Source organism: Sorex fumeus, unplaced genomic scaffold (genome assembly GCF_029834395.1).
Source record: "Sorex fumeus unplaced genomic scaffold, SorFum_2.1 ptg000017l, whole genome shotgun sequence".
Classification (NCBI taxonomy): Eukaryota; Metazoa; Chordata; class Mammalia; order Eulipotyphla; family Soricidae; genus Sorex; species Sorex fumeus.
Window position 1 is genome coordinate 1622071 of NW_026606074.1, and position 26234 is coordinate 1648304.

At 67.1% G+C, this 26234-nt stretch overlaps 1 protein-coding gene across 2 annotated transcripts; it reads right to left on the reverse strand.

Moving 5' to 3' along the window:
• Nucleotides 1-16839: 16839 nt before the first annotated feature.
• Nucleotides 16840-24214, reverse strand: SPARC (secreted protein acidic and cysteine rich). 2 transcript variants are annotated; one of them, XM_056112288.1, is made up of 10 exons: nucleotides 24172-24214; nucleotides 20231-20299; nucleotides 20047-20115; nucleotides 19545-19635; nucleotides 19236-19357; nucleotides 19023-19143; nucleotides 18398-18531; nucleotides 18160-18308; nucleotides 17657-17805; nucleotides 16840-17465 (listed from the first exon to the last, which is right to left on the reverse strand). In XM_056112288.1, the coding sequence occupies exons 2-10, from the start codon at nucleotides 20285-20287 to the stop codon at nucleotides 17437-17439; spliced, it is 921 nt and encodes a 306-aa protein (XP_055968263.1). In that variant the 5' UTR covers nucleotides 20288-20299; nucleotides 24172-24214; the 3' UTR covers nucleotides 16840-17436. The 2 variants fall into 2 exon arrangements, with proteins under 2 accessions (XP_055968263.1, XP_055968264.1); XM_056112289.1 differs by lacking the exon at nucleotides 24172-24214 and having other exon boundaries at nucleotides 20047-20112.
• Between the last annotated feature and the right edge of the window lie 2020 nt (nucleotides 24215-26234).

A 26234-nucleotide genomic window follows, 5' to 3' on the forward strand; every position in this document is an offset into this window, starting at 1 on the left:
AGCTAGGTGTCTGGGGGCCCAAAGAGCCCCAGCTGGTCAGGGCAGCTGACCACACGTAGAGAGGACTTCCAGCTGTGGCCAGTGTGGGTCCCCTCATCAGAACAGATTAGAGTCCAGAGCAGCAGGCAGGGCGCGGCCAGCAAGAGCCGAGGCCTCGGTTTACCTGTCTGTAGAACGGGGATACTGACAGTCCGCGACCGGTTTGCTGGGAGCGGGGAGGACAGGGCAGGGGGACAGCTCGGGGGGAGCCCCAGGGCTGGAAGGAGTCAGAGGGGCAGGGCAGTCTCCCGGGGCTGGCGGTGGGCAGGGCCATGGAGGACAGACCCCGATCCCGTGACCCAGCAGCAGCCCACCCGGCTCATGGCTCCTCAGGACTCACCCATGTCAGGTCCCCACCAGCTCAGAGCTGGGCTCCACACATGTCATCATACTATACACGTGTGCGTGCAGTCCCACGTGTGCGGTCATACATGTGTGCACTGCACGCTGGGGGACATGTCACATACCATGTCATGCACATGCACACGTGCAGCCCAAGGCATGTGTCACCCCAAACACATGCGTTTACAAGCCAGGCACACGTGCACAGCCACATGTCTACCAGATGCATCCGTGTGCATAGATCACAGGTGTGCACTGATGCCATGCTACACACGCGGAAACACATGCAGGCAGCAACCACAACTCTAGCTGCCTAAATGTGCACATGCCACGTCACATGTGTTCACATACGCCGTGTGTGGCCACACAGGCAGACACAGCACGCATCCTGGCGTGTTCCCGCTTGGGGCCTGCGGGGGCCCTTGCTGCCCCTCACGGACCCCCGCCCTCAGGGAAGCCACCGGCCAGCCCTGCTGCTTTGCTGCCCAGGCTTGGGCTTCAGGGGGGTGCTCGGGACAGCAGGGACATTGGGGCAGCAGTGGACATTAGGGACAGCAGTGGACATTGGGGTTAGCAGTGGACAGTGGGACAGCAGTAGATAGTGGTGCAACAGTGGACATGGGGACAGCAGTGGACATTGGGGACAGCAGTGGACATAGTAATAGTACAGCAGTGGACAGTGGGGACAGCAGTGGACAGTGGGGACAGCAGTAGACAGTGGTGCAGCAGTGGACATGGGGACAGCAGTGGACATGGTATAGCAGTGGACATTGGGGACAGCAGTGGACAGTGGGGACAGCAGTGGACAGTGGGGACAGTAGTGGACATGGGACAGCAGTGAACATTGGGGACAGCAGTGGACATTGGGGACAGCAGTGGACAGCGGGGACAGCAGTGGACAGTGGGGCCAGAATGGACAGTGGTGCAGCAGAGACAAGCAGCGGGACAGCAGTGGACAGTGAGGGCAGTGGAGACAGCCGGACGGGGGCCCAGAGCAGCCCTGCCCCACAAAGAGGCCCGGCCGCTGCTTTGGTTTGGCCCAGTTCCAGGTCAGGGGCCACTTCCGGCCTTGGGTCCTGGGTCTTGATTGGCTCTCGGGACTGAGGCCGTTTGTGGAGTAGGGATCCCGCAGGCTGGTCCCTCAGGAGGGTGTGCCTGGACACGGCTGTGACATACAAGCCCGGCTGGGTCCATGGAAGGCCCCCTCCCCATCCCACGAGCCCACGGGAGCCAGGAGTGGACTCAGAGGCCCTGCAGTCCCTGCCGGCCCCCCGCTGACCCTGACTCGCCCCCAAGGAGACTGGCCCCTGCAGTGAGTGCCATGTCTGGGGGCTGGGGAGCTGGGAGTGTCTGCCCGTGTGCCCGTGGCGTGTCTGGGGCGCGCATGGCTTCAGGTTTAGGGACCCCTGAATGGGGCTGCTCAGGCCCAACTCAAGTGGACGCACTCGTGGGGGAAATTGGGGTGACCTGGACAGAAGTCAAGGCTCTGGGGGGCCCAGCCCTGCACTGCTCCAGGGCGCAGGGTCTCAGGGCACAGGAGGGCACTGCAGGGGGGACAGGAAGGGCACTGCCAGGCCAGCACAGCTGCCACCGGCACAGGAGCGCCCGCCGACACGCACGCACTCGCTGGGCGCCCCACGCTGCCTGCCCCGTCCTGCTCCCCGCGCCCGGCTCCCGGCCAGGTCAGCTCTCAGCCTCGTGGGGGCAGGGAGCCTCTGCGGAAGGTGAGGGAGGCCCCGCCGCCGCTCGGGACGCCAGGGCCACGCCACCCAGGGACACGGTGGACGGCATGGCCTGGGGGCCCACGGCAGGTTGATGATACCCGTGTCTGGCCCTGGACGGAGGGCACGGGGTCTGTGATGGGGACAGTGTGATGGGGACAGTCTGTGGAAGGAGTCTGTGGCACCTTCCTGCCAGGGGGCACCCCCAAGCCCAGAGGGACAGCCATGTCTGTGTGCGTGTGTGCGTGCATGCATGTGTGTGTGTGTGTGTTGTGTGTCAGTTTCAGTGGAGACAGTGGGGTTTGTGCATGTTCACAAGGTAGGGCTCTGCGGCTCAGAGAGGGAGGCGTCACACAGTGACGGGGTCACGCCGTGATGGGGTCACAGTGGTGGGGTCACACAGTGACGGGGCCCTGCCGTGCCATCACCTCCGACCACGCTGCCCCGTGTCCCCCGTCCCTGGCACCCCCCCTTGCCCGAGCGGCCCCGCCCAGCCCTGCCCCCATGGCCTGCCTTCCCGCTCCCCGCTTTCCCAGCTCCCAGGCCGGGCCCGCCCCAGCTTGCCCAGTCACCCTGCCCCGGGCATTCCCCATTCTGCGGCCGCCTCCCCCAGGTGGCCCTCTGGGTGACGCCCCGGAATTAAGCACGAAGCCGCAGTGTGCCCAGAGAGGCGGGTGTGCCCAGGGAGGAGGAAGGCAGGGTGGGACGGCCCTGCCCATGCCAGGTCAGAGGCGCCTGCGGCCCAGGCACAGGACAGACCACCGTCCCCAGCGAAGCAGGGAGACCCCAGGGGCAGTCCCAGGAGCTGGGGCTCGCGTGTGTGAATGTGAGCCCCGGGTGTACCTGTGTGTCTGTGTGTGTGCAGAAGCCTTGTGCACAGGTGGGTGATACGTGTACCTGCGTTTTGTTAGAGGGGTGAGTTAGTTGTTTGCATGTGTGTGCAGGCGTGAACTAGGTGCGTATACGTGCGTGTGTAAACATAGTGTGTAATCTGTGTGCACGTATGTGCCTGTGCGCAGGTGTGATCTGCATAGATGCACGTGCATATGTGGTGTGAGCTGAGTTCATGTGTGCATGTTATGTGAGCTTCGGTATGGGTGTGAGCTGTGTGCACGTGTACGCGTGTGTGAGCATTATGCAGGTGTAATCTGCGTGCATGTATGTGCATGTGCAGTGTGAGCTGCATGCATGTATATACATGTGTGCACATGTGAGCTTGTACGGGTGTGATCTGCATGCATGTGTGTGCATGTATGTGGGTGTGAGCTATATGTACGTATGTGCAGGTGTGCAGGTGTGATCTGCGTGCATGTGTAGTGTGCGCTGTGTTCGTGTGTGCACATGAGCTTGTGCATGGGTGTGAGCTGTGTGCAGGTGCAGGTGTGCGTGTCTGCGTGGTGTGTGCACAGTGGTGAGGTGTGTCATACGTGTGCTGTGTGTCACAGGCTGGACATTGGGCCCCCTGGAGGCAGTTACAGCCTCGGGCTCAGAGCTAAACCCCAACCTTGATCCTGATTGTGTCCAGGGCTCATGCAGGCCCCCTGTCACGCATCTGTGTGGGAGGGAACTTGGGGTGTTGGGAGGGGACCCTTGAGCAGGAAAGGAGCCTGTCACTGGACCCTGAGCCTGCCCACTGCACCTCATGGCTGCACCAGACTGCACATCACTCACGGGATGCCAGTCACACGGGATCCCCAGTCACACACGCTCTCCTCAGTCACACATGGGATCTCCAGTTACAGGGGATCTCCAGTCACATGGGATTACATGGGATCCCCAGTCACACATGGGATCCCCAGTCATACATGGGATCCCTAGTCACACGGGATCCCCAGTCACATGGGATTACATGGGATCCCCAGTCACACATGGGATCCCTAGTCACATGGGATCCCCAGTTACATGGGATTACACGGGATCCCCTGTCACATGGGACCCCCAGTCACACAGGATCCCCTGTGCAGCCCAGACGAGCCCTAGAACTCCCGATCACCCTGGGCCTTGGCACGCAGGGCACAATGAGGGCCACGCTGTCTAACACGGGTGCCCGAGACCCGGCTGCTGACTGGCTGCTGCTCTGGGTCCAGCCGGAGCTGCATGGTAGGTGGGTGGCCATGGGGCCGCTGCCCGCTGCCCGCACCTTCTGCTCTCCCCGGCCTTGGCACGCCCGCGGCTCCCGCCTGACACGGCCGCCTGAGCAGGCCTTGCCTGGGCCGTTCCCCGTCCTGAGGCTCGGGGAGGGGGGCACCGACACCAGGAGGGAGCCAGCCTGGGCACCCTGCAGCACCCGCCTCTGCAGCCCCGCGGCCGGCCTCTGCCTTGCCCACCGGCTGCACCCGGGCTCCTGCGACAGGCAGGCTGCACCCCAGCTCTGTGCCCACCTCCGACCGGGCAGCCTGCCTCTGAGAGGGGCTCCGGAGGCAGAAACGGGGAGCACGGCAGCCCCCCCAACAACACTCCCCGCTGACCTGGGGTGCAGTGCACCCCCCTTCCCAGCCTGGCAGCACCCAGGGACCCCCAGGAAGCCCTGAGAGGCGCCATCTCGGGGTGCCAGCCTGCACCCCTCCCCTGGCCCCCGCTCCCTGGGCTTCCTGTTCTCCCCAGGCTGCCCTGCCCATGCCCCGTCCCCCCACCGCCTGGGGGGTCCCGGCAGGACAGGAGCAGGACAGGAGCAGGACAGGAGCCCCACGACCCGCCCCGCCGTGCTTACCTGCAGCTCAGGAGGGAGAGAGGAGGCGCGGGCGGGCTGGGCGAGTGTGAGGGAGCTCCTGGAAGGTGCGTCTCAGCCGGGCGGGCGGGTGAGGGCAGGCGGCTCAGCCAGCTGGGGACAGGCCAGGACGGCTCCTCAGCACCGCCCCCAGCCACGCCCAGTGGGCCTGCCGGGAAACGGAGGCACAGAGGGTGGCCCCAGGCCCCGAGCCCGCCGAGGCCCCAGGCCTCCAGGAGTCACCAGGCGGGGAGCAGTGGCCCTCGGTGACCCTGGGCGCCGAGGTCAGAGCTTGGTGACCCCCACCTTGGGCCTCCGTGTCCCGCCCTGCCATGTCCCGGTGGCCACGGTTCCTATCCCAGCTGGTTTTTGCTTAGGCCAAGGCCAGGGCCCTGTGGTCGGCCCGCAAGCTCCCTGCCCCCCCATCTCTGCCGGTCCACCCGCCCTCAGCCCCTTGGCCCCTCCCCCGCCCCATGCACACCCGAGGAAGGGTCCCTGTGGACTGAGTGGCGGGCTGGGTCCCCCTCACGCCCCCTGGGTCAGCCCTCAGCTGTCTCGTGAGGAGGGTCCCCCGGGCAGCCAGCGGGGCCAGTCAGTGCCCACGGATTGGGTCTCCCCCTGTCCCTGCGCAGCCTGGAGACCCCCACTCCAGGCAAAGGGGTGGGGAGGACCTGGGCGAGCATCCAGCAGGCTCTGTGGACAGATGGACGCAGCCCTCCCGGCCCCAGGGCTGGAGCTATGTCAGACCTCCGGGGGTCCCTACCCGCCATCTGCCTCACGCGCCTCCGCCAGGCCCCTGAGCTCACCGTCCCCCAACCCCCAAACACAGCCCCAGTCCCAGCTTGGTGCCCTCTGTGGGACCACAGCACCCAATCCTCAGGCTGCCCCCCTTACCCGGGACCCGTCCCTTCCTCCACTCCCTCCTCCTACCCCCCCCACCCCCCGGTGGCGCCCCAACCTTTGTCCTTTGCTGAGCTCAGAACCGACACCTTGGTCACCCCCTCGTGGTCGCTCCCCAAGCCACGTTCTCCCTCGGGAGTAGGCACGAGTCCAGGAGGGTGAGTCCTGCCCAGCCCCTGTCCCCCTGACGCCCCCCAGTCCACCCTGCCGACCTTGGGGGGCCCGCAGGTGCGCACGCGTTCCACCCCCGGCTCTGTGCCGAGCTGGACGGAAGATGGAATCGGGGGCCGGGAGACAGGCCAAGTGGCAGAGCATGCGCTGGGCACACACAGGGCCCAGTTCCGTGCCCAGGACAAGGCCCCCTCCCGCCCGGCTGGGCATCCTGGTGGGCACCGGTGAGGTCGGAAATGACAGATTCCGGGAGTGGGCCCGGGTGGGGTGGGGGTTCCCCGTGGCACCGTCTGTCTGGAGTTGGCTCCCAGGCCTGGCCAGCTCCGTCCTCCTGGTCCCCGCCATGACGGCCTGCCCCACGCTGCTGCCGCCAGGGGCTGAGAGGAGCCTCGTGTGTGTGTTGTGGGGGGCATCATCAGGTGGGGGCGTCTCTCCCTGGGGCTCCGCGGAGACAGGCAGGGCCACCCTGTGTCCACCCTGTGTCCAGCTGGGACACCTGAGCACAGCCACGGGCAGTCTTGCCCATGTGCACCCTCTGCAGTGGCCACGGGCACAGGGGAGGGGTCTCTGCGTCTGAGAGGGGAGTCAGGGGGAGCACACGCCCGTCACTCACTTCATTAGAGGGGTCCCCGGGAGATCTGGCAGCCCACAGCCTCCTCTGGGGATGCCCGAGATCCTGAAACCACCCACTGGGGGTCACAGTCCCTCTGTCCCGCTGCCCAGGGCTGGGTGCTGGTCTGTGCACGCCAGGCTGCCGGCTAGGGGCTCCTTCCTGGGAGCCACCACACGCCCCAGCCACAGGCTTTGGCCACGCACGCTGTCTGCCCGTGTGCGTGTGTGTGTGTGTCCACGTGTGTTGTCCAGCCCCATGCCCCAAGAGTAGGAGAGCCCCATAATATGGGGGTCCCGGAAGGCCGTGGCTCCCACTCAGGAGAGAGCTGCCCTGGGCCAGACCCAGTCCCTGTGTGTGTGTCCCCCACTGCCAGGCGGCGAGGTCTCACTGCACCTTGTCCCCCGGGCAGAGGCCGGGCGCCCCTCTCTCCCGAGACAGCACAAGGGTTGTCTTATGGTGACCCCCGGTATGGCCCCTTCAAGGGACGCAGGCGGCCTCCTGTCAGGGCTCACGCAGTCTCCATCCCCGTCAGGGCACTGGCCGCGGGAGGAAGGCTGGACTGGGGGTCAGGGACTCCGCATCTGAGACGGGCAGGAGTGCAGGTGCCCGGCCCACGGCTGGCCCGTCCAGGCCCGGGGTGGGTCAGGCTTGTCTGGAGCTGCCCGAAGACCAGGTCCCCCCGGAAACATCCCTTGGGAGTCCAGTGCTGCAGTGTACCCATTGCAGGGGCCAGTGTGATGCCAGGGGCAGTGTCCAGGGGGCCCAGAGAGGCTTCTGTGCCGGCACCGCGTGGCCCCAAGCAGACAGGCCAGCTGTGAGCAGGCCGGTCTGGGAGGAACCCAGCTCGGGGCCCCGCGGCCCCCCCCGCCTCCACTGAAGTGCATCGAGGGGCAGAGAGCGGCCAGTCCACGGCACGCTGGGGCTGCGTGGGGTGGCCTGCAGGCTCATGGACCTGGTCAGTGTGGACACAGCAGGCGGGGCTTGTGGGCAGCGTGCAGGGGTGGGTCCGGGCGGAGCCCGTGGGCAGTGTGGGGGTCCAGGTGGGGCTCGTGGGCAGCGTGGGGGGCCGGGCGGGGCCCGTGGGCAGCGTGGGGGCTGGGCGGAGCCGGCTGGGGCAGGATGCAGATGGCCCGCACAGGCCCAGCCCCGCCGAGCAGTGACAGTTGCCAGCCCGTGAGCTCATCAGAGCGGCAGGGACATCTGTGGGCCGGGAAGGAGCTGCCCGCCGCGGAGCCAGGCCCACCGGGCGCCACCTGCCTGCTGGCCGCCCACCTGCCCCTGCCGCCCCCCACACTCAGGGCCTTCGGGGGCGCCCGGAGCACAAGGGGCAGAGGCGGGAGCAGGTGCTGGGACATGGCCACAGCCGCCAAGTTCCCAGCCCGTCCCCCGCTCACGGGGGACCCTCAGCACCAAGGGGCCCCTGATCTCGGGCCAGGCCTCAGGAGAGAGCTGAGGGCCAGGCCCGGAGCTGAACCCCCTCTCGGGGGACCCAGAGGCACAGTGCTGTGTCTGGATGGCCCTGGTTCCTGCGTGGCCTCCGAGCACTGAGCTGGGAGCAGCTGGGAGCACTGCAGCCCCGAGCACTGCCAGGTGCGGCCCAACCTCCTTCTCCTTTTTGGGAAGCTCAGGCCGCTTTCCATGGAGTGGGAGAAACACCAGAGAGTGAGGGGCCTGGCCCCCCCGCGGCTCCTCCCCCTCCCCCTCCCTCCTCCCTCCTTCCCTCCTTCCCTCCCTCCTCCTGTTCATCCTCCCCTCCCTCCTCCCCTCTCCTCCCTGCTCCTCTCCCTCTTCTCTCCTCCCCTCCCTCCTCCTTCCTCCCTCCTCCTTCCTCCCCTCCCTCCTCCCCCTTCTTCTTCCCCTCCCCCTCCCCCCTTCCTTCTCCTTCTTCATCCCCTTTCACCCCCTTCTCCCTCCTCCCATGCTACCTGCACTTCACCTGTGCCAGGTGCAGTCGTAGACCCTGGGGGTGAGAGCACGCATCGCCCAAGTGTGTGCACATGTGTGTGAGGCGTGTGACTGGGGTGTGTGCACGCATGTATGAGTGTGTCGGTGTGTGTGCCATGAGCACTTGTGAGAGTGCATTGGGCTGCCAGAGGGGGTGGGGGGCGGTCGTGAGTGGGCACAGGTGTGCGGGAGACGCAGGCAGTGCCCTGGTGGCCGCATGGAGCTGGCGCTCCTTGCGGCTGACCGGCCCTCGCAGGCCCCCACGGGCGCCCAGGGCTCTGGCTCCGGCAGTCGCGGTCAGCGCTGGGATGAGGCAGTGTCCAGGCACCCACCCGCTGGTGGGCCGGCCACCCCGAGGCTCCGCCCCTTGCCCGCCCCCCAGGCGTGCACAGGGAGGCAGTGTGGGGCTGAGTCTGATCTGCCCCCGCGGAGCCCCCAGGCTCCAGCAGGTGGCCAGGGTCCACCTGAGGGAGCGGAGGGGGGTGCAGCCTCGGGACACCCGGCCCGACGGGGGGGGGGGCTGCCGGGGGCTGTGGGGGTCGCTGGGGCCCCGCCCCCACCAGGCCCGGCAGAGCTCACCTCCTGGTGACCCCACCCCCACCCCCACCCACCACCCGGCTCCCCCCCCAGGCCTCCGAGCCCCGACTTGTGCAAACCGCAGCGTGAGCTCTGCCCAGGCGGTGAGTCAGGGCGCGGGCGCCAGCAGGAAGCGGCAGGCGGGGGCAGGCGGGCGCGGCGGGCACAGCCTGGTCAGGACCCCGCTGGCCCCGGGAGGAGCCTGCCCAGGCCCGGAGCTGGGGGAGCGTGTTCTAGAACAGTCCGAGGGCCCGTCTCCTCAGCCTGGGCTTCTGGAGAGAGCGTGCGTGTGTGTATGTGTGTGTGCATGTGTGTGCATGTGTGTGTGTGCATGAGCAGGTGTGTGTGCGCACGTCTGTGAGTGTATGTGCGTGCGTGTGTGCATGTGTGTGGTCGGGGCTGCAGGTGTGTTCCTGAGTGAATGTAGCTGGGTGTGCATGTGAGTGTGTGTGCGTGTGTCTGTTCACTGTGTCCGAGGGCATGTGTGTGCATTTGCACATGGCCAGGTGGCCCCTGTTCGCGTGTGTGTCTTTTCTGCGTGTGAGTGTGTGTGTCATGCTTCTCCCGGCGGCCGTCCACCTGCCCAGGCCTTCAGCTGCTGGGGTGGGTGGGTCCAGCCGAGCTCTCGGCTCTGTTGGGGCGCCCAGACCCTGAGTCAAGCCCTGGGGAGGGGGTTGGCAGGGCCGCTCACAGCAGACTTCTCTGCCATTGTCGCCCTCCATCCTGGGGCCCCCCTGGCCTGCTGTGGCCCCAAGGTGCGGGGACGGGGGTGCCCACGGTTTGCTCCCGGTCATTTCCTTCCTGAGCTGTTGGGGCCGTCTTCTCTGGTGACAGTTGCAAGTTGCGTCGTCCCTTCCCTAGTGGGTGCTCCCAGCTGCAAGAGGCCTGGGGCGCAGCCTCAGGCTCCCAGAAGGTGGTTCCCGGGGTCCGGCCGGTGCCGTGGAGCTGTGGGTCCTGGCGTCTCTCGCTGAAGCCTCTTGGCTGTCACTGCCCCCAAGCGGCCAGCGGGCGGCCACCTCCTGGTCAGGGTGCTGAGCCTGCTTCCCGCAGGCCGGACATCCTCGGGCGGGCGTGGTGGTGCTGCCTGCCCTGGGGCTCCTCAGCCGGATGCTCTTTGTCCTCTTCTCTGTGCTTATCTCGACAGACGAGTGTCAGGTCTGTGGGTCCCTCGCCAGCTGCAGACGACTTGGGTTCCGCAAGAATGGAGTGACTCACTCCCAAGGATTGTCAAGTAGCAGAAAGCCCGCGTTCCCGTGGTGGCTTGAATGCATAGGTGTTTGATTCTCTCCCGGCACAAGGAGCTCAGGGCCGGCGGCCATTGCCCCTAGACGCAGAGGCCCTGCCCCATGGTCACAGCAAGGCTGCTGTGGTCCAGCCGTCACATCCTCTCTCCACTCAGGAAGAGGGTGAGAGCACCTTCCCCAGAAACCTGGTTTCTCCTGGCTCCAGGGTCCAGATCAGGAGTCCAGGATCCCAGTCCCTGTAGACAGCTGGACAGCAGGATCCAGGGGGCCTGCCTGAGCTCCGGCCACACTCCTGCCCACCACTGTCTCCAGGACGGCAGCTGAGGAAGGAGCAAGGGGCTCCCAGGGGGTGTGGGCTCTGCCCTGAGACCCGGGGTCTGTTCTGGCAGTCCATGTGGTGGAGTCCTGGGAGCAGATGCACCATAGCCTCTGGTTCCTTCCTGTCCCCGAGCCCCATCCCCGCTCTCATGGCCCCGGAGGATGGAAGGGGCAGGGATGGACCCTCGAAGGAACCTGGGTGGGGCCCGAATGAGGGAGGCGTGTGTGGGCCGAGAGCGAGGACACTTCCCCTGTGCCAGGACACTTCCCGCTGCCCGGCCCCGAGCTCCCAGAGCTGCGCCCTGCAGGGCCCGCGTGAGGCTGAGCGGACCCCTGCCACCTGCAAGAAGCCCCCTCTCCTCCCCCCAGCTCTGTCGCCTCCAGGCCCCCCCCCACACCCGCCATGGGCAGAGCCTTTGCTCCCAAAACCAAGTATCTTGCAGGAGCTGCGCCGGAACTTTCTAGAAGGAAGAGCCCCCGGGCGGCGGCAGGCAGGGAACGGGCAGGAGCCGGGCAGCTCCACCCGCGCAGACGGCGAGAGCAGGGCCATGAGCGGGGGGCTCCAAGGAGGGTCCCTGCACTGCCGTGTGGGCTCGTAAAGTTCCCACCCCCCAATTAGAAGGAGGAGGTTGAGGCCTGTCCCTCCTCGCCTGGCCGAGGGTGACTAACTCCCCGGGCCGGGATCAAACCCACCGCAGCCGCCAGCAGGGGCCCAGCGGGCGGGGGCGGGACCGCTGCCCAGAGAGCCAGCCCGGGGCTGCGTTTAATCAGGAGGAGCCGGGGACCCTCATTTCCGCAGGCGTCCCCTGCCAGCCGAGACCCGTCAGCCCCTGCCGACGCCCCTGGGACCCGTGGGGGCGCACAGCCTCGGGATGGGAGGAGGGACCCCCTTTCCCGCTGGGCATGGGCAGCCACGGAGGGCTGAGGGGATGTCCCAGGGCCTGGCGAGGTGAGGGTGTGTTGGACCGTCCCCCGATTCTCAGCCTGTGATTGGGGGAGTGTGGCACAGCCATGGGCACCCACACAGGGACGGGTGCAGCCTCCGTGCCCTCAGCCCCTTCCTCCCCTCCCCCTTCTCTCACTCACTCTCCCTCCCCCACTTGGTTCTGGGGCTGGTGTTGAGAGGCTCCTCCGGGCTTCGCTCCTCCCTGCCTTGGGCAGGGCTCCTGCTGGCCGTCCTCCCTCCAGTGACAGAGGCCCAGTTCCAGTGCCCATCCGCGCCCACCTGCGCCCACCTCTGTCCGCCTATGCCCACCTGCGCTCACCTGTGCTCACCTGCGTCCACCTGGGCCCCACCTGGGCCCTGCCGTCTGCCCCTCCTTGACAGTGCCCGGCTGCCCAGAAGCCACCCACATACAGGTGCGGGGTGGGCGTCCAGCCCCAGGCCCACCGCCTGACCCCACCCTCATTCCCCGTTCACCTGCCAATCTGCGATGTGCCCGCACCCCCCGGCCGGGCCAACTGGGATCCGGGCAGGGGCTCTCTGGGGAGCAGAGCAGAGGAGGAAAGGGGAGGAGCCGGGACCCTCCAGCAAGGGGTCCTGGGGTGCCGGCCGCCCTCAGCGCCCTCCGCTCACTTCACTGTGCAGCTGGGGGGGGGCGGGCCACACACCCACGGGTGAGACAGCAGGTCCCTGGGCACTGCCCAGCCGCCCACCCAGCCTCGTGTCCAGCTCTCCTCCTCGGTTCTGGGGTCCCTCCACCTCCACCCGCCACACCACAGCACCCGCAGACCTGCCGGGGAGGCAGCCGGGCACCTCTGGCACCGCCCAGGATGGACGAGGCCGAGGCCACGCAGGACACTGGCCATCCCGGGGCCACGGGGGCAGCTGCAGGACAGGGGACAGTGTCGGGAGCAGGGGGGACAGGCCAAGACCACAGCAGGAGGTGGCCCAGACGAGGCCGCTCAGAGGGACAGCGGGAGAAGGCACACATGTGAGCACATGTGTTCACGTGTACATGTGTGCACACGCGTGCTGCCACCCACTCTCCAGGCAAGGCTTTCACTTACAGGTGTGCACGCGTGTGCTTTCACCCGCGTGCACATCCACGTAGGGTCACACTTGTGGTTTCACCCGTATGTGCATATGCACAGGTTCACACACAAGCTTTCAGCCACCTGTGCCTGTACATGCGAGTCACACAGGCTTTCACCCATGTGCACACGTGCACATGGGTCCACATACACGTGTACTTTCACCCATGCATGTACCTACACACACGTGGGTTCATGCACACGTGTTTTCACGTATATAAAGGTGGTCGGGGACGGGGGGGGGGGTGGCCTCACCTGTCCCTCCTGTCCCGTGGCCAGGCGGCCTGGACAGCCCACGGCACCTGTCCCTCCCGTCGCCCCGTGACCTAGGGGTGCCCATCACAGGCGGGGGCTGCGGGCAGCCCGGGGCAGGCACCCAATCCCTTGTCCTCCTTGCAGGGGGGACCCTGCGAGTCCGCGCCCGCGCTGCCTTCCTGGGAACCTTCTGGAAACCCCGTCTGACTCATGGGCAGAGCTGCCCAGGGCGGGAGGCTGAATGCAGGTCTGCCGGCCTCCTGGGGGGCCCTTGCTGGGTTCACGCCGCAATGTCTTCCCTTTGGGGGTCTCTGTTTCCCGCAGTGGGGCAGCACCCCAACAGGCCTGGCCCTAGGCACCGCTCCTGAGCAGTGGGGGGTCCGTGCGGAGCCCCTGGTGTGTTGGGCACCCCCGTGGGCCCTGCAGTTGGGAGGGAGACACAGGAAGGGGGTGGCCCATCAGAGGGGCCGGGGGTGAACAGTGAGGCCGGGAGGGTGAGAGAAGCCCCTTGACAGGGTGTGATGGAGAGGGCGTGGCTGTGCAAAGGTCCAGTGGCAGCACAGCTTTCCCCAACGGTGCGGGAGGGGCCCGCCGGGCAGAGGGACGGGGTGAAGGGCTCAGGTCCCCCGCAAGCAGCGCCAGCCCCTGCCTCTGTGAGGAATTCGGGCCTCTCAGCTTTCTTGGCAGGAGCTCCCAGGACAAGCAGAGACTCCTTCCAACAAGAGAAAACAGTTCCTCCCAGGGGCAGAAATCGGCTTGCTCCGGGCTAGGAGCGCGATGTTATCTGCAGCCCCGCCCCGCCCCGCCCCGCCTGCCGGGAAGCCCAGAAGGCGGGAAGCCGCCAGACCGGACCGGACTGGACCGGACCGGACCGGACCCCGGCCCGGGTGGGGGTGCAAACCCGGCCCCTGCCTGGGTAGCCCAGTTCACCCACTGCGCAGGGCGGAGGGGAGGGGCCTCGTGGAGCCTGGGGGGTCTCCCGCTCACAAATCCCCTCTGATCCCGCCCGCCCGCACTGGCCTGAGGTGCTGCGGGAGTGAGGGACAGACCCGCCCACATGCACACACACGCTCACGCTCAGGTGTGCACGCGGGGTGGACACGTACGTGCATGCTCGCACTCGGCTGGGGGCGGGGGCGGGGAGGCACCAGCCAGCGGCCCTTGCAGTCTCTCTGTCTCTCTGTCTCCCTCTGTCTCTGTCTCTCTGTCTCCCTCTGTCTCTGTCTCTCTGTCTCCCTCTGTCTCTGTCTCTCTGTCTCCCTCTGTCTCTGTCTCTATGTCTCCGTCTCTCTCTCACTCTGTCTCTGTCTCTGTGTCTCTGTCACCCTGTCTCTCTCTTGCTCTTTCCGTCTCTGTCTCTCTCTGCACGTCTCTGTCTCTGTCTCCCTCTGTCTCTCTCTTGCTCTGTCTCTCTCTGTTTCTCACTCTGTCTCTGTCTCTCTCACTCTATCTCTCTCACTCTGTCTCTCTCACTCTGTCTCTGTCTCCCTGTCTCTCTCCACCTCTCTGTCTCCCTCTGTCTCTTGCTCTGTCTCTCTGTGTCTCTCTCTCACACTGTCTCTTTGTTTCTCACTGTCTCTCTCACTCTGTCTGTCTCCCTCTCTCTGTCTCTCTGTCTCCCTCTGTCTCTGCCTCTCTCTGTCTCCCTCTGTCTCTTGCTCTGTCTCTCTGTCTTTCTCTCTCACTCTCTTACTGTCTCTGTTTCTCTCTCTTGAGGGCAGTGGAGGGGAGGGTGTGCCCTGTGTCTGACGTCTTGCTGGGGTGACTGTGCCCTGTTCCTGTGGTCACCGTTAGGGTCAGGAGCTGTGCGGGGCCCGTCTGTCGTCGTCTGTCTGTCTGTCTGTCCCTAGTGCTGTTCCCAGCCCCTGTTCCTGCACCCATCTGTGGGCACCTTCCCTGGAGACTCCCTGTCTGAAGGGGATGTGGGGGCCAGGCTCCGGGGGACAGTGTGTGTGTGGGGGGGGGGGAAGGGGCGGGAGGGCCTGCTGAGCCTGGTCTGCTGCCCCCTGGTGGCCCCTGCCGGGGCTGCACTGGACATCCTGGGCTGTGGGCTGCCAAGACCCCCCAGATGCCGAGGGCCCTGACCACCAAAAGGGCGTCGGTGCACCACCCACCCGCTTCTGAGAAAAGCCCAAACGTCCCCGGCTCCTGCGGGGCCACTCCAGGGCCCGCCTCGCGCACGGCTGAACCACGTCCCCGTCCCCGTAGGCCTGACGCCGCCGAGCTAGTCCTGGCCCCTCGCACTGGGACCTCCTGCGGGCTTCCTGCTGACCACCACACGCAGCACAGGCACACATGTGTGCGCGAACCCTGCTGTGTGCTGACATGACATGCTAGCACACGTGTCCCCTGGCACTCGGCAGCACGCTGGTTGGTGTGTGTGCGCCCCCTGCTGGCACATGCGTGTGTCTCCCCCCCCCCACACACACACCAGCCTGACACACGAGTCCATGTTCCCTACTGACAACTCGCCAGTACATGTGGCATGTTTCAGCATGTCTGTTTGCTGGTATCTGACACGCACTAACACACGTTAGCTGTGTCTGAGACCAACATAGTGTGTGTGGTCAGTGTCTGGCGTCCACATGCTAACACGTGTGCACGTCTACTGTGTCCGACATGCACGCTTACCTGGGGTCCTGCGTCTACCCCGAGCCCCTCCTGTGCCTGAGAGTCCCCCCACGCCTCAGTTTCCCCATGTGGAGAACATGGGCTTCGACTGGGGCTGGGGGCACCTGCAGGGACCTCCCTGGTTTGAGCAGGGGGCGCCCCACCGTCCATGGGGTGAGCTGGGGCAGCTCCCTGGCCAGGCTGCTCTCCACGGGTTGCTCGTCCACTTCCTGCTCCCCTACTTCGCGTACTGATTTATCCCTCGCTGGAGCCACATGCTGGTGCTCAGGACTGACTCCTGGCTCAGTGCTCAGGGAGCACTTCTGGTGGGGCTCCAGGAGGGAACCCCGATGCTGCCTGTCCTGCAGCCACTGCGCCAGATGCCGGCAGTGGCCAGGCCCACCTGAAGCTCTGATGGGTCCGCGATGGGGGCAGCAGCCACCGTCCGAGGGCCATAGCTGTCCTCATCCACACCTCTCCCTTCTCCCCCCCCCGTGAGGCTGGCAGGGCCCCAAGAGGGGTCACCGCTGAGGCCAGCCCAGGGGACAGAGTGGGGGGGTGCCCTGGCCTGCCAGCAGGATGGCACACGTCTGTGCTGGGGACCCCAAGGGTCTCAGGATCTGCACCCGTTCACAGGACAGAGGCACCACCCACAGGGCAGCCAGGTTGGAGAGGGACAGGTTTTCAGTTCCCTACTGATCATCCAGTCTTCAGACAGCTGCTTGTGTCCAGTGGGCCGTGGGGTACAGGCACCCGCAGGACCGTGGGGCAGATGGATGGTGCAAAGGCAGGTGGGAGGCAGAAGGATGGGCGGGTGGGCAGATCAGGGGAGAGGTGGGTGGGTGGCTGGCTGGTGGATGGGTGGGTGGGTGGGTGGATGGGTGGATGGGTGGGTGGATGGATAGGTGGTTGGGTGTGTGGCTGGGTGGGAGGGTGGGTGGATAGGTGGATGGATGGATGGGTGTGTGGATGGGTGGGTGGGTGGAAGGATAAGTGGATGGTGGATGATGGCTGACCAGATGAATTTACATATGGGCAGATGTATGCACGGATGGACACATGCACACACCTGCCAATGACTGGGTGGATGGGTGAGTGGGTCGATGGTCGGAGGGACAGAGACATGGATGGGCGGATGGGCGTGGAGATGTTGGGCTGAGTGAGCACAAGGATGGAGGGATGGATGGATTCGGGGCGCAGACTGGCCCAGGGGTGAGTAGGTGGGGGGTGGGTGTGTTTATGGCCAGATGGACGGCGGCGGCTGCGGCCCGGGTGGGTGGGTGAGCAGTCGGAGGTCAGGCGGGTGGGCCGGCGGAGGTCACTCGCGTGCGGCAGGGCAGATGGAGGCGGTTCCTAAGTCATGACTTTATTTGGGCAAACTCCAGTTTTGCGGAGTTGGCACGATCCATCGGGAGCAGCTTTTCCATGAAATGCTTGGAGGCCGCGGGCTCAGCCCGGAGACACTTCGAAGGTTCTCGTGATTAACAGAAGGAAGGGGGGGAGGGCTCATGCGCGAGCTGGAGGGAGAGACCCCTCGCGACAGAGCGTGAAGGGAGCACGGCCGAGCAGCCCACAGGCCAGTCCTCTCGTCCATCTACTTCCTCTGCCCTCGACGTGCCCAGCGTGGGGTGTGGTGGGCACCCCAAGGCGGGCATTTTTGGCAGCTGCTGCTTCCAGGTCCCAAACTTGGAGCAGAACCCCCAGGTGAGAGACCCTCTCCGGCCACCGCCCAGGGACCCCAGGGAGCCCCCGGGTGCCTGAGCACCTGCCAGCTTCTCTCTCCCTTTCCTGGGCCGCCGCCCCTCCCTGGCTGGGGGTGGGGCCGTGCGTGAGCAGGGGTGGTGGAGCGTTGGGGTGGGGGTTAGCACCAAGGAGTTCTCGTTAGATTAGCACCTTCTCGGGCAGAGCCTTCCAAGCGTCTGTGGGGCACGGGGAGGGGAGGTCCGGGGCCGGCCCCGCGCCTCAGATCACCAGGTCCTTGTTGATGTCCTCTGCGAGGGAGGGAGAGGGCGGTCAGCATCCCCGCCCCTAGGCCCCCCCTCCCCAGCTCCTACACCCCGCGTCCCCCTTGGGGCTGCCCCGGCCGGGAATAGCACAGGGAGCGGATGTGAGGGCAGGAAGGGGAAGCAGGGCGGATGGGGGCCGGGGGAAGCGCCCCTTCCCGTGCCCGTGGGGCGCTCACCGGCCCGGATGCCGAAACAGCCGGCCCACTCATCCAGGGCGATGTACTTGTCGTGGTCCAGGTCACAGGTCTCGAAGAAGCGCGTGGTGCAGTGCTCCATGGGGATGAGGGGCGCTCGCAGGGGTGCCAGCTCCGTGTGGGACAGGTACCTGCAGAGACGCGGCTCAGCGGCCACTCCCGCCTGCCCCACCCCCACAGAAACCCCTGGGAACACACAGTACAGCTGGGGACCGGCAGCTGCCCACAGCTGTGCCCCCCCGCCCCCGCTCGGGGAGCCTGGGGACAGCGTGAGAGACACACAGAGGGGACTTTCTCACGGCCTCAGGACACAGCTGGACAGCCTGCACGGCCAGAGAAGGGGGCCGGGAGACCCCAACTGGCGGCTGGCGGCTGGCAGCAGCGCACACACACATCATACGTGCACATACACCCGCAGTCACGCACGCTCACCTGTATACATCCATGCCCTCGTGAGTGTGCACGTGCACATGCGGTCCACTCACCCGTCCACGGGGTGCTGGTCCAGCTGCCCGAACTGCCAGTGCACGGGGAAGATGTACATGTTATAGTTCTTCTCGAAGTCCCGGGCCAGCAGCTCCACGGGGTGCTCCCCGGCCCCCAGGCGCTTCTCGTCCTCGTGGATCTTCTTCACCTGCACACACGGTCGGGTCAGGGGGCCCCGCGGCCGCTCACCCGCACACACGGTCCCCCGCCCCGCGCCGGCAGGGGGGGACCACTCACCCGCAGCTTCTGCTTCTCGGTCAGGAGGCTGTTGTCCTCGTCGCGCTCGTACAGGGTGACCAGCACGTTCTTCAGCCAGTCCCGCATGCGCAGGGGGAACTCGCCCAGCTCGGAGTCCAGGCACGGTGGGATGTCTGGGGGAGGGGGCGTAGGGTCAGCGGGGATCAGCGCGGCCCTTGCCCCGCCTCGCTCCGGCTCAAACCCTTGGCTGCAGCCTCGGACCACTGCCCGGTGTGCTATGGGGCCCGGAGGAGCCGGGGGACGGGGTGGCCGCCCCTTCCCACACGTGGGGACCCTGCCGCGCCGTGCCCCGACCCCAGGCCGGGTCAGAGGTCAGAGGGTGTCACCCCGGGGAGCCAGAGTCTGCCGGGGCGGCCATCAGAGGGTCAGCCTGGAGAGTGCCCTGCAGTGCTGCAGAGCGAGAGCCCACCCTGGCCCCATCCTGGCGCTCACAGGGCAGGTCAGGCCTGGTCCTGGCCCCGCCCCACCCAGTGTAGCCCCGCCTCTTCCCACCCTGGCCCCGCCCCTATGGATGTAGCCCCGCCCCCATAGCCACATTTGTGTGCCTGGCCCCGCCCGGCCCCGCCCTAGCCCCGCCCCAGCCGGCCCCGCCCCGTGGGCTCACGTTTGCACGGCCCGATGTAGTCCAGGTGCAGCTTGTGGCCCTTCTTGGTGCCCTCCAGGGTGCACTTGGTGGCAAAGAAGTGGCAGGAGGAGTCGAAGGTCTTGTTGTCGTTGCTGCACACCTGCGCACACCCACAGCGCCCCGTGCTCGTCTACGGCCACTCTGGTCCCCTGGACTCCCGGCCCCACTGGCCCCACCGGCCCCCCCCCTCACCTTCTCAAACTCGCCAGCAGGCGCGGGGCAGCTGGTGGGGTCCTGGCACACGCACATGGGGGTGTTGCTCTCGTCCAGCTCGCACACCTTGCCGTGCTTGCAGTGGTGGTTCTGGCAGGGGTCTGGGGGCGAGGGCAGGGGTGAGGGCGCGGGTGGGCCGGGCCAGGGCTCATGGGGTGTTGGGGCCGCTGTGGGGCCTGTGGCTGAGCAGGGGGTCCCGGGGCGTCCCAGAGGCGAGCCCAGAGTGGAAGCGGCCAGACCCCTCACGTCCCCCATGCCCCCCAGACCCTCAGCCCTCCCTGCACTTACTCTCTGCCACCAGCTCCTCGGGGGCCACCTCCTCGGTGCCATCCTCGAACTCGCCCACCTCCACCTGCACGGGGTTGGCTCCCACGGGCACCTGCGGAGCGGGCAGTGAGTGGGCAGCGACGGGGAGGGGCGGGGACAAGGGCACGTGGAAGACAGTGGTGACCCCACCTGCATGTGGGACCCTGTCCCCCCATGCAGAGTCTTCCCCAGTGGTGCTCCCCAACCCACGCAGTCTCTCCGTTGGTGCTCCCCCACCCACGCATGCACAGTCCTCCCCGGCGGTGCTCCCCCACCCATGAAGTCCTCCCCGGCGGTGCTCCCCCATGCACACACAGTCCTGCCCGGCAGTGCTCCCCCACCCATACATAGTCCGCCCCAGCGGTGCTCCCCACCCATGCACTGTCCTCCCCAGCGGTGCTCCCCCACCCACATAATCCTCCCCGGCAGTGCTCCCCTATGCACGCACAGGCCCCCCAGCCGTGCCCCCCGACCACCTCCCTACCTCGGCCTCCTCAGCAGGTGCCGTGTCTTCCAGCACCACCTCCGTCTCGTCTGGCAGCGCCTCCTGCTGCTGGGGGGGGGGAGGGGGTCAGGGGCAGGAGCAGGGTGGGCTCCTGTGGTGGGTGACCCGGCTCTGCCCCCGCCCCCTGCTGAGGACTGAGCATGTGACCGGGACGGGGTCTTACCGGGGCAGCCAGGGCCCTCCCGGCCAGGCAGACGAGGAGCAGGATCCAGGCCCTCATGGTGCTGAGACCCTGCGGGGTTGCAGCTGCGTCAGGAGAGTGCCTTCTAGAACCTTCTAGAAGCCGGAGCAGTGTGTGTGTGGGGTGGGGGGGAAGCGTTCAGACCCGGCAGGCATGTGGGCAGCTGGGGGCTGTGGGCCACCCCTCCCGCCTGCGCTGTCCCATGGCCTGTGGCTACTCCCCCGGTGGCTCTGGCCTTTGACCCTGATGCCCCAGCGGCTCTGGCTTCTGCTCAGGGCCTCACCCAGGGGTGCTCAGGGCCTTGCAGAGGCCCCGTGAATCGAGGCCTTTGAGCCACCTCATGGCCCCCTGGGACCCGTCTGATCTACGCCCTAGTGAGCAAGCAGGCAGCCGTCCCCTGCCCAGTCCAGGACAAAGGCGCCCCGTCCAGCTAGGCAGTGGGCGGGGGCGTGGGCGGGCCCTGCCAGGTCCACGCTGACGACTCCCCCCTTCGGCCCCTTCCTGGTGGTCTTGTGACCCTCTGGTTTCTGCACGACTGACCCACCGAGGCGCTTTCCAACACATGGGGCACACGGCCTGCCCTGCACTGGGCCTCAGTGTCCCCCAAAAAGGCCGGGGCGGGGCGGGGACAGGCGGGTGGGGGGCTGCTTCCCCTCAGCGCTCCCTGCAGGGGCCCGGAGGATGGACACGGCACGTCCTGGGCTCCAGCCTGCAAAGCTGCTCCCAGCTCAGCCACACACTGGGCCCTGCCCTCGCCCCTGCCCCCACCCCCGCCCACCCCCTGCCCGCCCCGGGCTGTCCTGCCCTACACAGGCTCTGCATCTTGGCAGGAGGCCCAGCCGACTCCCTGGCACTGCGTGAGGGCCCCTTAGCACCACCCAGAGGGGGGGGCCCCAGCACTGCACCAGGAATAGCTGCTAAGCACCAACAGGTCTTACCACCCCCCCAAAAAAAACAAGGAAAACCCAGGCTGGATGGTAGGATAGCAGGGAAGGTTCTCGCCTTGCACACAGCCAACCCGGGTTCAATCCCCGGCACCCCACAGGGACGCCCACCCCACCAGGAGTCGGCCCTGAGCACAGAGCCCGGAGCCGGCCCTGAGCACAGAGCCGGAGTCGGCCCTGAGCACAGCCAACGATGTCCCCGTGTGTGTCTCCCACAGAGCCTGTGCTGGGGCCGGGCCTGGACACAGCTCCGGGACATTTCAGCTGGACTCCGCGCGTTAGAAAGGGGCCTGAGAGTTCTCCCCGCGCCCCTGGGGAGGTTTGCCTGGCTCGCTGCCTGGTTTCTGGCCTTTATCGGAGATGAACGGATCGTAGCCCTGTAGACCGCAGACCCGTGAGAAGCTGCATCTCCCCTCCTGGGCCCACAGCCGGGACGGGAAGGAGGGTGAGGCCCTGAGGCCCTGACTCAGGTGTCCCAAGGGGTTCAGGCCGGCAGGGGCGGCGTGGGCACCCCTAGAACCCCCTTGGAGACAGAGAAACTGAGGAAGGAGGCAGCCCAAGGCTCAGGGGAGATCTGCCCCCGCTGGGAGGGTGCCAGGCCCAGGGCCAGAGAGGAGGGTCTGCCCACGCCCCTCCCTGCCCATCCCGCATCCGCCTGCTCGGGCCTGACCGCAGTCTCATTCCACCGCGCTTCCTCCAAAGGGCTCTGGGCGCATTGAGGAGGGACAGGCAGCGCCCGGGCTTCAGGGAGGGCAGGGCAGGCCCCGCTGACCATGGGTGTGGGCGGTGAGGGCGGCCAGGCTGGCAGGGAGCGGTTGGCCACCGCTTCCTTTTTTACTTTTGGTTTTGGGCCACACCCTGTGCTGCTCCTGGCTCCGTGCTCAGGGTCCCTCCTGGTGGGTTCGGGGGACCCTATGGGGTGCCGGGAATAGAATGCAGATCAGGGATCTAAGTACAGCGGCCGACCCGGGTTCAGTCCCCGGCGTCCCCTAGGGTCCCCTGAGCACCGCCAGGAGTGATTCCTGAGTGCAGGAGAAACCTGAGCTTCTCCGGGTGTGACTCGAAAAGCAAAGCAAAAAGGGACCCTAGATCAGCCGCCTACGTGGCAAGCGTCTCCCTGCTGGGCTAGGACTCTGGCCCTGCCGTCCAGTGTCCAGTTTCAGGCCAGTGCACCCACCCTAGCCTGCTTGGCAGCTGCTGTCCTCTCTGAGGGGTGCACAGATATGTGTGCCTGTCCCGCCCCACCCGGCTGTTGGGTGCACACGGTGGGGTGAGGAGGGCAGGGCCCGAGCAAGCGTGTGTGTGCGTGCGTGTGGGTGTGCATATCGGGGCCCTGGGTGTGCGTGTGCTTGTGTGTGCATTGGTGCATGTGTGTGTGTGATTCTGAGACCCCAGAAGGGAAACTGAGGTCCCAGTGCAGGGTCTTGCCCCCCCCCGTCTCGGCCCTGGGGGCATGTCACCCCAGGACCAGCACCCCAGGCCCGGCCCCGGGCACGGCCAGGGGAGGCACAGGTTACGGTACCCCTGAGCCCCCAGACAGGACCCACAGGGGCGCTGGCCTCCCGGGAGGGCACTCAGGGAGAGCAGGACAAAGCCCGAGTGGCCATGGGGTGTGGCCAGCTCCACCTCCGAGGCCTCCCCCTGTGGGGACGTGGCTAAGCCTTGGCTCTGAAGCCCTCCACTGAGGTGGCACAACTGGGAGGGTGGCGGGTGCCCGGGCCAGGCTGGCACCGTGCCAGGCGACCCTCTGTGCCCCCGCGGCCCCCACCCCGGCCGCAGGGAGCAGAGTCCCCATAGGGTCCTGCAGTTTGGGGAGGAGCTGAGACCCAGGCCCCTCCCATCTGGATGCAGCTGTGGGGGGGGTCGGCTCCCCCTCCCAGCCCTGAGGGCGGGGCTCCCGCCTCCTGTGCCCGCCCACCGGCCCAGCCCTTTGTCGATGTGGCAGCCCCGCTGGCAGTCTCCGCCAAGCGGCATCTCCTGAGGCTGAGGGACCCCTCCCCGTGACCTCCCCTGTCCCCCCTCCTCCCCCTCCCCCACGCACACGCATGCACACACCAGTGCGCACACGCATGCACACACCACAATACACACACTTAGACCATAGCAATGCACACATCACAGTACACACACATCGCACACAACACACATCACAGCAGACACACGTCACGGTGCACATGTATGCACACACATAGGCACGCACACACCACAGCACACACACGCACATGCACACGCCACAGCACACGGCACTACGGCACACACACACACACGCACACACATGCACACACCACAGCACATACCAGCACAGAACACACGTCCACACACAGACACGTCACACAGGCCACAGCCGGCGCAGGTGCAAGCCGGGCCGAGGGGCCTGCTCTGCCTGTCTGGTCGGCACCAGGGTCCTCCAGCCGGATAGGTGGGGAAACTGAGTCAGAGACAGGGTCACCCTCAGGCCCAGTCCATGTGTCCTGGGCTGCCTGCAGGTGCTCCTGACCACTTGGGGGCCCTTTCTCGTGTCTCAGACCTGAGACATTGGGGGAGCACTCAGGCAGCCCATGGGTGGGGGTCTCTGAGGCAGCAGCCCCCCCCAGGGTGTGAGTCTCTCCCGGCCTGCCCCACCCCTTCCCCAGCCCCCCGCCTTATCAGCCTGTGTCTGTCTAACAATGCTCAGGGCCCCCAGAGCATTCCAGAGGATTCCAGGCCTCCCGGTCTCCCCCCCACTGCCGAGTGCTCCCGGCAACTTGGGGAGCGGAGGGTCCAGTGCCCTGGGCTCCCCGGGAAAGGGGAGAAGCGCCTCCCCGGCCCGCAGCCACAGTTCTGCAGAACTAACGGGCCCTGGGCTCGGGGTGCGTGGCGGGTGAGCTGGGCTTGGGGGCTCGGGGGTGCGTGGCGGGTGAGCTGGGCCCTGGGCGTGTGGTGGATGGGGGTGCGGTGCCCGGCGGGCTCCCAGGCAGGCGGGCGGGCGGGACGACGTACCTCAGGCGGCGGCAGGCGGCAGGCAGCGCGGCTGTGCTGTGCTGGTTGGGCTGGGCTGGCTCTGGAGTCTCCAGGAATGCGAGAGGGCTTTAGAAGGAGCAAGGCCGGAAACCGGGGGGTGGGCGGGCCCCCACGCCCCTCCCCGTCCCCCTCCCATCCCCGTCCCCCGGCGGCGGTGGCGGCTCCCTTTCCTTCCTCCCTCCGGGCCGCCGTCCTGACCCCAGCGTCAGCCCCCCTGAACAGTCTCCTCCTTGTTCTGGGCCCGGCCGCGGCAGGAGTCCCCAGCTCGCCGCTGGCACCGGGTGCGGGAGGGGTCAGGGCGGTCAGGCCCAGCTCAGGGACCCCCACTGGCCACTGCCCTGCTGAGCTGCCGTGCGTGCCCCGAGGGCCGGGCCGTGGGCCTTACATCGACGGGGTGGGGGTTAGGGAGCGTTCTCAGGAACCACGGCCGCCTGCCCCCCGTAAGCCCTGGCCTGGCTCTTGGCCCCACACCGGGGGCCTCCCTCCTGTCTTCCACCTGCCTCTGCTCTTCCTGGGGGCCACACAGGGCCACGTGGCTCCCCAGACCAGGGCCTGCATCTCAGCCCCGGCACCCGGCACCTGTCACCACTCTCTGGCCCCAGGGCCCAGGGCCGGAAGCCGCTGCCCCAGCAGAGGGAGAGGAGCCAGCCAGGAGCCCCGAGCCCAGGCCCCGGCTGCCCAGTGCTGGTCAGTGGGGCGAGGAGCTGGGCTGGCTGGCCGCTGCAGTGGCCCCCAGACTCCCCTGCGTGGACTCACTCTGTCTCGGGGAAGGGGGCTTGAGGCCTGGGGGACCATGACCGCGGGGTCCGAGGAGGGCCACAGCCCCCCCTCCCTGGGCCGCCCCTGCCCGCCCCCGCCCCTCACAGCTCAGCGTGTCGCCTGTTCTTAGCGAGCCCAGGGACCCCTGAGTGGGCTCCAGACTGGGGGACCCTCGGGAGCCTGCAGGGCCAGATCGGGTGTCAGCTCTGAGGCACCTCTGTGGGGCGCAGCATAGGGGCGCCTTTGTCTGCACCCCTGCCCAGGATGGGCCCACTGTCTGGCACAGGATTGGGGCGGGCGGCCAGTTTCCTGGGAAGTGTCCAGCTCACACGGTGCCAGGTGGAATGGACACAGGCCACTCCAGCCACAGAGCTCCGTGGACCCGCTCCCGGGGTGGGTCGGTTCTTCCCTGTCTGTCTGTCCGTGCCTCGACCTGTGAAACCAGAGCCCACGCTCTGTCCATCCTGGGTGGCCCAGGGCTGTGTCCCCTCACCACGAGGGCCCAGCCCTCCATGGTTCCAAGGATGTTCCACAGGAAAGGGCGCCCGTCTGGAGAGACCGTGTGGTGTCCAGCCCCGGGCATGGCCCCCAAACCAAAACTTCGAACAAAAAGGAAGGAGGACGACCACGCAGGAAAGGGGGCCAGCTCAGCCGCCACGGCAGCATCTGGGGACCATCCTGATGCGGAGAGCAGGAGCACCACCCCGATGCAGGGAGCACCACCCCAAGGCAGAGCAGGGAGCACCAACCCGGTGCAGGGAGCAGGGAGCGATGCTTCCGTGGGTGGGCGCCTGCCTTGCACGGGGCTGACCCAGGTCCCTTCCCCTAGATATCACCATCCCCTGCTCCAGGCCCGGCCCCCCCAGAGGTGCCCACAGACGTGACTGGGGAAACTGAGCCCCACTTTGACCCCAAATGGTCAGGAAAGGGTGGCTTCCAGGGTCCCTCGCTGGAGGGTGCGGGGGGGGGGGGGGGGCGGAGGGGAGGCCCAGCTAAGGAAGAGTCTCACAGGGAACCCCCGGGCAGGGGCAGGGCTCCAGGCAGCCTGGCTTGGTGGTGACTCAGCCCTCCCACTGGCCTGGCTGCCTTCCCCTCCGGCCCTGAGACAGGCTAGGGTGCGGGGGCTGGGGGCTGGCAGGGTCTCATAGGGATGTGGCAGCCGGATCCTGCCCAGGACCCCCGGGAAGCCCCCGTCTGACCCCACCCTGTGCCCCCAGTTCCTCCTCCAGAGCCCCGCCCTGCCATCCCCTGGGACTGGGGGTCTCCATCTGCTCCTCTGGGGG

Excerpts from the sequence above, each read along its gene's own strand:
- SPARC (XM_056112288.1), bottom strand. The coding sequence starts at position 20,287 with ATGAGGGCCTGGATCCTGCTCCTCGTCTGCCTGGCCGGGAGGGCCCTG. Across the intron at positions 19,144-19,235 it reads CTGCTGGCGAGTTTGAGAAG|GTGTGCAGCAACGACAACAA; the intron begins GTGAGGGGGGGG and ends GGGTGTGCGCAG. Across the intron at positions 18,532-19,022 it reads CTACATCGGGCCGTGCAAAC|ACATCCCACCGTGCCTGGAC; the intron begins GTGAGCCCACGG and ends CCCCTCCCCCAG.